Source organism: Maylandia zebra, linkage group LG17 (genome assembly GCF_041146795.1).
Source record: "Maylandia zebra isolate NMK-2024a linkage group LG17, Mzebra_GT3a, whole genome shotgun sequence".
In the NCBI taxonomy this organism is placed as follows: domain Eukaryota; kingdom Metazoa; phylum Chordata; class Actinopteri; order Cichliformes; family Cichlidae; genus Maylandia; species Maylandia zebra.
In genome coordinates this window covers 39591361-39604026 of record NC_135183.1, presented here as the reverse complement: position 1 = coordinate 39604026, position 12666 = coordinate 39591361, and the positions used below count along the sequence as shown (strand labels likewise).

The 12666-nt window shown below is 43.6% G+C and overlaps 2 protein-coding genes across 3 annotated transcripts in view; both read right to left on the bottom strand.

Moving 5' to 3' along the window:
• rabgap1l (RAB GTPase activating protein 1-like) overlaps positions 1–12666 on the bottom strand; it is a 93395-nt gene that overhangs the window by 52501 nt on the left and 28228 nt on the right. The gene's annotated exons all lie outside the window — the stretch shown is intronic.
• On the bottom strand, positions 6054–10741 carry gpr52 (G protein-coupled receptor 52). Its single transcript, XM_004553748.5, has one exon. It carries the CDS (start codon positions 8834–8836, stop codon positions 7718–7720), a length of 1119 nt encoding a protein of 372 aa, XP_004553805.1. The 5' UTR covers positions 8837–10741; the 3' UTR covers positions 6054–7717.

The window sequence follows — 12666 nt, the reverse complement described above, 5'->3', positions numbered from 1 at the left end:
GACGAGCTGCCTCTCGCTACTAACCTGCCCAACACAACCAGTCCTGTTGTCCAGATAAGGCTCTGAGTAGGAATATGCCGAGGGCCCAAGGGGGTAGTTTGACTGGCTTATGGTATTTCATTCAGATAAAATGCCTAGAGAGAGAATTAAAGAAGCTGGCAGTGGTTTTCTGGCAGAGCTTCAGTGTCTGAGGTCTGCAGGGAGGGCAACAATAAAACAGGTTTGTCCTCCGCTGTCTGTCAAGGTGTTTGTCTTCGTGTGTCTGAACAGCTAAAAGAGGAATATTAGTGGAAATTATGCCAAATTAAATTAGAATGTATTAAAAGAAATCTTAAAAACTCTTCAGATGTTAGTTTAGCGTTGCAGTAATAAGACAAATGGATTAAAGCATTTCCAACGCCGATACTTAACGAGCTCCGTCCTGTCACAATAAAATCCACTTGAAACAGGAAGAGAGTTTCTGCGGTGAGAGCGGCAGCTGTCTGACGATGTCGGCGACAACAGTACCAACGTTTTAAATATCGCTCAAGTTCAACATAAACTGTCGTTGACAAACAGTAATCTGAAAACTGAACTTTTAATTAGCTCGCATTTTTGCAACAGTAACAATTTAACTAAATTAATAAAAATGAACTCTAATGTGTATTTATCAGATCAGTTATAATTTTTATTCAGTGGTTAATAAAGTGTCCCTAGTTTTTGTTCAAATCTTTAATCCTTTTTCCAAAGTTGAGAATTCATCTACATGTTAGCATGTTTTACAGAAAGCCTCCATTTAATTTAACAATCGCTTTTTATTGGTTACAAATTGATACATTTTCTTCTCTGAAAAAATGTAAAAACTTGTTTTGAATTTCTTAACCAGTATAAACTTATCAAGCTTTAACATGATTACTAATCGGTATTATACATGCATGAGTATATACACGTCACAGATCCATTACAGACACACAAATATAAACAGGTGCTCAAGGCTAAGGTGAGATTTTAAGATACAAAAGGTGGAAAAAAACCTGCAGAAATGCTGATCGTTACTTTCATCCAGTGAAACCAATGCAGGGAAACTCAAAGCACTCAAACGAGATGGAAGAGAAAGCTCTCAGCAAAGAATCAACTGATGGACAAAAGTGTACCTGTGGCACTCGCCGGGTCCAAAGGTGGAATCGAATTGTGAACTTAAAAGCATCGGATGAAGAGTGCTGGTCAGTCCACATTTTAGACATTTCCAATGTTCCCATCCAGCGCACTCTGCAACGAGTGGGTAGCTAAGTGTTCTGTTTATTGCTCTGGAGCACTTGGACAAGAATCAGGTCCTCTGTGAGAACTGAACCACTGACCATTTTGTCACCATGACAATTACATAAATACTCTGATTAAATGTCACGTCCTCAAACGCGCGTTCACCGGAGAGGCACTCGTATGTCGTCACTGCTGCAGATGCTTTCTAATATATCAGCGTTGTCCTCGATATGACTGAAGAAACTCAGGCCACCCTCACTGCTTCCACAGGAATTAAGAGGCAGCAGCTGCAACAAGCTTGCCTCACAATCTGTAGGCCTCAGTTAGCGTGTTAAAAGTTAAAGTTTGCAACAGTATAGTTAGAAAAAAGCCTGAACAACTGTGACTTGTTTGGAAGAGTTGCCAGCAAAGAGCGTCCACACTAGAAGAACACGGCAGCATGGCTCAGCTTTGCTAAGTTCTTAACAAACCACAAAACTTTATGTTTGTCCATAATGCACAGCACCGCTTTTGGTGAAAATCAAACAGCATAAACACCTCACGCCAGCTGTTGGTGGAGATCTGATGATTTGAAGATGTTTGAAGGTGTGTCAAAGTCCAGTCCGCAGCACTTCACGTTAAGGTTGGGCGATTGGATGAATATCGACTATCGATGATAGGCTGAGCCCACCGGCGATCGTGTTTACAGGGGGCGGTTTATTTATTTGCCCACGAGTAAGTTTGCTAATAATGACGGAGCTAATAGAAGCAGTCAACAGAAAATAATATTAGCGCTGTTTTAACAGCACCCTCTTTCATCTGCGAGCAAGTGCCCCCTCCTCAGAGTGCGCCCAAGTGCTTGTTGCAAATCAGAACGTGCATGATTACATTGCTCCGCCCATCAAAAAGTCTGCGCATGCACAAATACATCGCCCATCGTCGATTACTGGACTGATGATTGTCGGCGATTTTTTACATATCGCCCAACCCTACTTCACGTTATTGCTGCTAAAGGTAGTTCTACAAGCACCTGAATCACGGGGTGTTCTTTTATTTCCTTTGGTTCACAGTTAATCTGTGTTAGAGTTAAAGGACATGTTCTCAAGCGTGGCAGTCACCAAGCCCGCACCTCTCTGCACATCACAGAAGTTCACCGTAGTCTTTACTGTGGTTTGGAAGAGTACAGGACGGCATATTTTTACCTTATTATTCTATTATTAAAATTTTCTCTTTAGAAAATCTGTATCAAGAAAACCATTTTAGGAAGCTATGAGAGCACCGGAGGAGTGACACAATCAAGCAGTCATTGCAGCTGAAACGATTCAGGTAGACGGACTGCCATGAAGCATTGTATGGATGTCCTCTGTTATTAGCTTCCCTTCAGATAACTTTTAAAAAAATAATTTAGTCAAATATTTGAGATTAACTATTGATGGACTGAATCTTGATTGGCCCCCCCAAATGACAACAAATCCAATAATGATGTGGGTTTAACCTCCCACTGGATGAATTACAGTTTGAGGACTGCTATAGCTGGCTATGACTAGCTGTCATCTATCAGCTGGATCTCATGTTTTCAAAGAGAAATGGAGGCAATACAAGATGTATGAGCGAGTGTTGGTGTGTGGGTGTCTAAGTGTGCCCCTCCTTGTGCCATCAAAGGCTTTTGGTGACTGCCGCGAGGCTCCGCTATTAGCGCACAGAGACAGGAACTGGTTTCCCCTCCAATTATGACTTCCCCACCTCAAAAGAGGGTCAGGTGGTCCTTTCTCAATCGGGACGGAAGAAGCAGAGTGGCAGGATGGAAAGGGAACGAGGACGTGAGGCAAGTGCTACCATTTGTGGAAATAAAAGGGAATTCCTGATATAGCATTGGCCGTGAACATCAAGTGGGCCTGGACTGGGAAGCTGCTCACGGCTTGACTGTCAGTTTGGATGCGACAGTTTGCCTCTATGCGGTAACTATATTTGGTTCATTATTGTAATACAAATGTAATCTGAGCACTTCTCATTGGACCCAACCGAATCGGTTATTCCTCTCAGTCGGCTGCTTTGGCAAGACTTTTTCCAGAAAGCTCTCCGTCTCCTCCTGCTTCTCCGTCCACTAGGTGATGACACAGGGTTTATGGCTGGTGAGAGACTCACTCGCAGTCTAAAAGCATAATAAATCTGAAAGGCTGATTTAAGACAGACAACTTTATCATATGAAATCTGTTCACACCAACAGAGCACGTGAAGGAGTTTTATCCAGTAAAAGAACGACTAGTCTGTGGCAGAGATCAGTCGGGAGAATAAAGAGGTCAGACAGATGACTCTTTACCTCATCTGTTTGTCATTTACTGCGTTTGCTGTGTAGCCTAAAGATATAACTTTAGGCTGGATATGCTGTATCCATATGTACACACAGGTGTATCAGTACTGACTGCCTGCGTCAAAAGGATCAGCACATGTGTATCACTAAGAGGGATCCAACCTCAGAGCTTAAGCTGATATACCATCATTACAGAAGTGATGAGAGTCACTCGTGTTGCACTAGGTTGCAATTTTCATTCCATTCTTTCTCTGCAAGGAGTCAGAAGACGAGATGTAGATTTATCGTCCCTCCTCTGGTCCTGGATTTATGTTATTTATAAATGTGCACGGCTTCCTTTCTATTACACATTGAGAACATTTCAAAAACGACTTGTACATCAAAGCGTCGCCCATGTTTGCTGAGGCAGGTGTGAGCTAATCACATGATTCGGCCAAAGTAAAAACCCATGTTTCCACTTTCTGCAACATTTTGAGCAGAGAAAATATGACGACTACTCCCAGCAGGGTGTGAATGCAGCTACCGATACACAGAAACACACACACTGTCCAAAAGCAATGTCTACTATTTTCACCTTTATTAGGTTGGCAGCAACAGCAAAAACCTTTTGACAAAATTTCAAATTAAAAAAATAGATACTGTGCAATTTAACACACTCGCCTCCTACTCAAACATCAGCCTAGGTGAGTTAACGAAAACGGGTCCACAACACCTGCCAGAACTTATTTTGGCTGTACAGCAACAACAGATACACGCACTACATACTCATATGCAGTATATTGTATAAAGATTCAAACATAAATTAAATAAATATATAATATTTCCTTTAAACACTTTTTACTAAAAGCTTCTATCAAAGCACTTAAAAGGAAGGTGACATAACACTTGATTTTTTAATACCACTTCAGTTTGGTCAGTGTAACACAGACACACAAATCATTGATTATTAAACACTCGGCACTTTGACTGAAACCTCGTGCCAGGACCACGTTTCACATGACCTGCTACATGAAAGCCTACAAAGGCATGAGCACGTGTGCATCTTCATACCAGCAACTGTGATCTCCACTTTAAATGTTCTTAAACTTTTTGACAACTGCTCTATTTTATGTCATTACAGAGTTTTGCTTTCGTGTTATTGTTTGTCACCACATTGAAGATTTTACAGGTCATAATAATTTCATCTACTACCCGACTAATACGCTCCCAAAGTGAATACAAAAACACAAGCTATCAAAATAAAATATATATATATATATCGAATATTTTAAGTCTAGTATTTGACACAGTCCCTACTGTTATACCTCATATATGCCAGATCGTATGGCTGTTGGAGTGAGTTCACTTGGACATTTCTATAAATGTAGATATCAAAGAGCAGAACATGGAAGTCAGAAATCACATCAACGCTGATAAAGTTATGAAACGACCCATTTTCGACCCTCTTGAGCTTAAAGAAAAAGCTAAACGCAGTGACGACGTATCCTCGGATGTGTAAAGTTTCACACGGTACGTGAAATGTTTTTAAAAAGTGCAGCATGACCATGTGATGGCAATTATTCTCAAGATAAAATACACTTTTCCTACAAAATACACCTTTAGGCACATAAAACAATCTATAATGCGTTAACGTTGCATTAAAGTTGCAACTATTTGAAATCCAACACCATCGACCAAAGTGGAGTATTTTGAAGAATGCTGGCGGTTCCTCTGAGGACCTGCACACATGTCCACAGCTTTTCACTTTTGCCTCATTTTTTGGAGCATCTGCCTCCAAGTTCACTTATTTGAATAACCCCAAACAAAAACTAACACTGCCAGCAGTTACAGTAAACTATATGAATAAACCATTATTAGTTGCTCCCGGTACAAACTCAGACTGACCACAGGCCGGTGACGACACTACAGCCTGAGGATTAATCAAAAGAGTCTAAGATCTCATTACAGTGATTTTAGCTTCAATTTATAGGGTGGCCAGAAAGACTAAACTGGAATGCTCACATACTCCATGTCAAACATGTCAACGAGAATAAGACTCAGTTTTACTGGCCCTACAGTAAAACACCACAAAGCAGCCTTAAAATGATGAGATGACCTGGCTGCTGGACACCGGCTGGTGTCCTGCAGGGTTTAGATCTCACCCTGGGTCAACACACCTGAATCACATGATGAGTTCATTACCAGGCCTCTGGAGAACTTCAAGACATGTTGATGAGGTCATTTAGCCGTTTAAATCAGCTGTGTTGGATCAAGGACATCTAAAGCCTGCAGGACACCTCGAGGCCGGGAGCTGGGCACCGCTGGCCTACACAAAGTGTCCCGCAGCAGTAGATCGGAGAGTTACAGTATCTGGGAGCTGGGTTTGCTGTGTCTCCTGGTTTCCCGCGTGGCCGTTATGCACTACAGGGCCTAAACCACAAACTGCTGACACCACTACAGGAGCCAAATGGTAATTTGGCTAAAGACTGCTGCTGTATTAATGTGAAATTAATTTTCTCGTTTGTATAAAATGCATTTTAATGAAAATAAAAATGCATTTTATACAGAGTGGAATGACTACCCTACTGTGCTGTGGTAAAGTGGGAGTCAGTCTGTTATATAGTTATATAGATTTTCACGTCTATTTCAGAACTGGGAGAAATAAAAGACGAGGCAAAAATAAAGCGCACCGCCAGATGACCAGTTCAACGAACAAAGACGAGGTAAACAACCAATAGCCTTAAACGTCTACCCTGTCATTTTTTAACAAACAGATCAGGTCACATTAATCCCAGCCCCTGTCATCTCAATACTATCCTTCACGTGAGCCACTCAAAGCACAAGAAACTTGTGACATCTGAGGCCCCGCACCAGAGTGAATGTGTTAGTGGGTTCAAAGCCACATTCAACAGTAAAACATCTGCATCCTCAAAGCAGCTCATGTAGAAGAAAAGATTTGGACAGTGACACTTATACTGCATCTTCATCTGTGTTCACAATCCAGCTGTCATTTGTATAAAGAAAAGATATTTATTGGCTGGTTCAAAATCATGAAGTCATGCATCAAACTGACTGAACACTCATAATGGGAACGTCAGGAACGCTGAATCAATGGGGGGGATTTCTGATGCTTGTGGAATACAAAGCACAGAGGGAGACCTTGCACTATTTCACTGACTTCAGTTAAGCGTCACAGTATGAATCTATGCTAAGCCTGACATATGCTTTGTTCCAGTTTGGAAATAAGGTGCTTTGTCGTGGGGGGAGCACGAATCAGCTGATGATATTCAGGTCAAATTAAAGTTGTTTAACAATCTCGTACAGGCCCAATCACAGCAGCACCTGAACTGATGGACATTTGATGACCAGCAATAAATAACTGTGTTAAGCAATTTTGTTCATTTAAAGGTTTTAGTGCCAAAGCTGCACAGTCCCTTGGTATATGAGATATGATCTGCATACTGTCAGAACAGAATTACATTAAGTTTACTTTCTAAGATTAGCAGCACTTATTCATGTCGTAAAATCTTTAGCTTAAATCTCAGCTGTAACCGATCACCCAATCAAGGGGGGGCAGAACACCTGACATAACTATGACTCCACCTGCTCACTTCTTAAAAACAGTCAAAGCCATTTTCCGTCGTATTTGTCACAGCAGCACACTGGCTGCTGTCACTGTCGTACGTGTAACATTGATATGGAAACGTCTAATATCCACTTAGAACCTTTAAACAGGTCTGTGAGCACAACTGTAGATTACACTGTATCCACACACAAAGAGCATGAAGACATCCATTAGACGGTTGCTCTGAATCACAACCACTAGCAAAGGTTAACAGACATGAAACGGTCACATTTGATTTGTGAGGAGATATCTATGAATGTTTTGGCATTTACAGTTTTGTCTCTCCGGTAGATCCGATCTCATCGATGATGTGCACAGAGATGTAAAGGCTAAGAGAGCCTTCGCTGTAATGTAGAGTAAAAGCCACCGCAGAGCGCCCGTTTCGCTTGAAATCTCAGTTTAGATGCTGCATTCATCTCCTTGAAAGGGTTTTAATGCAATTACCAGTGCCCAGGATAATGTCACAGTTATCAGCTAAAAAGGTTGATACAGTTATCCACTGAGCCCTGCCAATTTAACTACGAGTTAACTAGCTGCTAAGCATGCTGGGATTCTTATTTCCTCATCCTGTGGGAGACGTGGCTTCAGATGGAGCACGAGTTTGCCCTCTTTCTTGGTTTAGGCTCGCCAAAGTCCCGGTCATCTGCAGCACAGTGGCTGAAGGAGCAAATGGTCTGCGAGAGCCTGCGCATGCCCAGCCGGAACACACTATTAGACAGGCTGTAGATGACACAGTTGCAAAAGCTGTTGCTAATGGCCAGCCAAGTTGTTATGAAGGAGAGGGCAGGGCTGTCCAGCACGTGGGAGCTTTCTAGAAGAAAGTAGATTATGTAGGGCAGCCAAAGCATATAGAAAACACTGGTAATGCGAAAGAGTACCATCGCGTAGCGCCGATCCGGCCCGTGCCCCCCGTGATGCCCGCCACCATTCCCTTCACCGGCCTCCATCTCCTGGCTGGGGAAACGTGCACGTCGTTCGCTGATCTCCCTGTTGTGTTGCTGACAAATGCGGAAGATGTGGTAATAGGTAAAGCAGACCACAAGGGCAGCAGGCGCATAGAGCAAGCACACCACGAAGCCTGTGAAGAGGGCGGAGGTGGGCCAAGAGTGTGCGCACCACTCGAAAATATCCCCGTGATAGCCCGGCTTACCCCAACCAAAGAAGGAGGGGGAGAAAATCAGGCTGGAATAGACCCAGATGAGAGTGATGCAGCCTCGCAGACGGCACGGAGTCACCAGCTGGTTGTAGGACAGCGGCTTTGTTATAGCCAGGTACCGGTCCACGCTGATACAGGCCAAGCAGGCCATTGAAACACTCTTCAGAACAGAGATGACATAGCTGAAAACTTGGCATGTGACTGGCTCCTGGACACTGGTTGGGTAGTGGAGTAACGACAGGGTGGGCACCAAGCAGCTGAGCCCCACCAGCAGATCGGCGTAGGCCATGGTCTGGATGAAGTAGCTGGTGGTGTAGTGGTGCAGCAGAGGGGCACAGTGGAACACAAAGATCACCGTCAAGTTCCCAGCAATAATTAGTACAGTTAGCAGCACGATGACAGCGGTCTCCAGAATGCAAGCATCCAGGCCTCCATTCAGCCCCCAGCCCAAGGGACAGGAGTGGTTCGAGGCCCTGCCAGGAACGAAGTCTCCATGGCTGACGTTGGCAGTGATCGAAGGGTCTGTTGTCAGTTCAGACTGGTTCATTGTTCTGGGTGCCGTCCAGGTGGGTCAGGACTGCAGCGTGTCACCCATAAAGGCAGCTGGGCCGAAACTGGAGATTCTCCTGTCGCCCTCCTGTTTTTCGCCAGGCGTCTGCAGCCAATCTCAGTTCACAGAGCTGAACATGCTCCCTAGCGTGCCCACGCTTTCGTTCGCCTTACTCTCATATCGCTGCTCGGTCTCGATCAAATGAACGCAGACTGGAGGAAAATCAATGCAGCCGCCAGCAGCGTAGGACAACCCGTTCGGCTCTCCTTTCCAATGATGCATGGTCAGTGAAAGTAGTGGGTGGGCAGCGGTCAGTAGTACGAAGAAAGTGCATTCCTTCAGTAAACCTAAAGCTTCGGCCAGCACGTATCCCAGCGGTGAGCTCACTTGCCGCTCTGCCTTGCAGTCGGTGGCCTCATCGTCTGATTTAAATGAGAGTTGCCACCAGGAGGCTGAGGGCAGGAGATGTCCTCGCAAGGGCAGAGAGCAAAGATGATGCGAGGGAGGAAATCACACAAGGTTAAAGCAAAGTCCAAAGCTCCACTCGATTCACTAAAGAGCCCCAACAATAATGGAGCATTTCTATTTCACTCCTTAAGAACAGCTGAGATTTTCTGGGTGCCGCTGTGGCTCCAAAACACATTTTAGGTGATCGCTATGTTTAATTAAAGCATCAGCGATGTATAATTAAATTCATTTCTTTATTACAATCCAAAGTTTCACTGTGTGCCAGAGTGTTTACTATGTAACCGCAGGCTTCCCTTATTTTGGTGGTCCTCCGGCCAGTGTCTGGAGCCCGTGTATGCCCAGCTATTGTCTGAATCAAAACACAGACACGGGCTAGAACAACACGGGGATCTCCGCGGGAGATAATGTCACAGCTCTCTCAGCACACACAGTGGTGAGGGGAAATGTGTTTACAAGGCATCCCTAGGCAGCATGAGGTAAAGCATCCCAACGTCCAGATGACTTCTGCCAACAATGTGAAGTTTAAATCCAAATGTGCAAACTTGCCTCTCAGTGTTCTGGACTGCAAGTTGTGAAAAAGACAAACCAACGTAAGAGTCGAGCGGCTGATGAGTGTTTGATGTCAGACTCCCATGCAGGCAGACGCGAGGACTTTCCAGGAGAAATGAGAGGCCACCTGAATAACTCAGCGCTCCAATCACTTTGACTCCACAGCAATCCTGTCGCAGACACTTGCAGAGAGGGGTTTGGGAATGAATCGACAGTCGGCTTATTTACCCGACACTTCCATTTTCATTGTGGTATTCTTGAAAATCTGGCAGCACCTAGAAGGGCTCGGGACCTTGTCCTCAAGTGCTTAATGCAGCCGCAGATTTTCCAAGTTGCCTTAGTCCTTTCAAGCGTTGTGGAGGGGGTCCTATCCAACTCTTCTCTCAGTACAGCTGTCACCTGAACAAAACACTGACGGTACAACAAAAGGGAATCCGCTCTCGCAGCATAAAGAGAAGAAAAGTCCCAGTCGGAGTCCCGGTCTTTTTTTGAAAATGGTCCCTTTTATTTTAGATGAACAGGAAAAAACAACAACACGTTTTTAATTAATAATTCCTCAGATCCTGGCACACTGAAGGATATGAATGCAATGCATCTGTCCAAAGCAGCAAGTAAAAATGAAAGGCAAAAAAAGGGGGGGATGACTGCGCTGATGGAAATGAGTTAAATCTGCAGCGAGAGAAGCGAGGGGATGGAGAGTCCCTCAGCCCTGGTGCAGTGAGGAGAGATGCTGTGACTGGCTTACACTTCCCTCCCTCCCTCACCACACACTCTCTCTAGCTTGCACACTCCAGTCTCTCTCTCTCCACACACACACACACACACACACACACACACACACACCCTCCTCGCTGCTCACAGCCCCGCCTCCTCCCCTCCCAGCTGCACCTGAGGCTCCCTGCCACATTATCCTGCCTCAGACTGGCTTTCTCCCAGAGGTACATTTGGATACATTTCCTATTTACATATCACTTATCTCTCAAACTATTTCTATTAAGTGAAGCCCTTATCACTTTTTCTCCCCTTTCCTGTTTAGTCACACAGCCCTTCATTGCACACATACCATAAACATACACTATTCACTATTTAACTGCAGTTGAGCAGCTTTATGTATTTAAAAACAAAAACTACTGAATCTAAAAATATTCAAATGCAAATTTCATAACATCGCTGAGTCATAATATGTACAGTGTTCAGTCTCAGCTTGCCACAAACAAAGTGTACATAATGTACATGAACACTCAGTTAACCTCCAGTATGATAAGAAACATTTTAATTATTGGAAAATGCATCTTCTGCATTATCCAAACAGACTCCAGGTTTCTTTTCTTTATTTACCAACAGCTTAGCACACTTATCTCTGCCCCTTAGTTACAGTTGCCAGGTATTTCAGCCAGTTGGGAGCATCCTGAAAGGGATCAAGTGACAGTAAATTGGCTAATCTAAAGAGTGGATGGAAAGAAACCGCCAGCATGATGCATACACAACTGAAACTTTGTTAATATTACTGAGAAACCATTAAAGTCATTGAGGAGTGGTCATTTTGACAGGAAATCGTTACACTGCACACATCTAGAAAACAACTTTAATTACTCTGGAAAACAAACCGACACATTAACGTCTGAATGGAGCGACCATGGCGTGGACTGAAATAAGCCAGCGAGCGAGCACGGTTACTGTGGAGCATATGAGCCAGCTCAATGTGATTTTTTGAAGACTGTTATATTAAAAAATAATAATAAAAATCTACAATAGGCCAAAGCCACACAGAGCGAAAGAACAAACATGCATCGCCTGAATAAAACGGGGGATGCAGCTTCAAGAAACACTGCTATTGGGATATAATGGTAAATGTGTATGATCTTATAATAATAGGAGCTCCTGCGATTTCATTTCTTCAGTAATGCAGCAGCTTATGACAGGACATAAAAGCTGAAGAAAGGCTTGCACAGACCTGATGACTTTAAACAGATTATAGCTCAGGGATCAAAACAGAACGTAAGAGTTTCTCATTGTAAATATTTCTGTTTATATTAGTAATTAGAATCTATAAACTACGACATCATTCATGATTATTAAATCCATTTTAGTATTTGACTTTAATAGTAGCGTAATGTCTAAACCCTCATGTTTAAGGTGACATCAACTCCTACGTACATTACTGAACCAATAATCTTTGAGAGCAACACGCACATCTATCAAAAAGTGCACAATTAACTTTGACTTGAGGTTGCAAAGACAGGCAGTGGGAAATAACATCATACTGAATACACTATTTATTTGGTAACGCTATGTTGTTAGCCGTTACTTTAGAAAAGTGTTACAATTTGACTAAATATAGAAGTCGGTGTGCTCGAGTCAAAATGAGACTCGATTCTACTGAAACAGGTCAAACTAAAAACACTAAAATAGATCAGGTGAAGTTCAGGTAGACAGTTGTGCTGTCACTGTGGAAGGAGCCAGTCAATGGAGATCTCTCATCACAGCGCTCTTTACCTTTGGAGGTGGACACTGATGAAAAACACGACCAGAAGGCCACCGTTAATAATTCATTCTGCTCCAAAACAAAGCCAGCGGGGCCACTTGGAAACAAAGGCGGCGGCTGATTCACCTTTCACTGCCTCCCAGCATCCCTCCCTCCTCCATGCCTGGGCTCCTGCTGATTTCAGTCTAAACAGCAATGTACCAGCATAAGCAGGGAGTTTATATCTACATTAAAAGGTGTTTGGCCTGGTGGTTTATCCAGAGCACGGTAAAGAAAGTGGCAGGCTGTTCGCCGTTACATTGGACACACCAACTAATCACTTCAT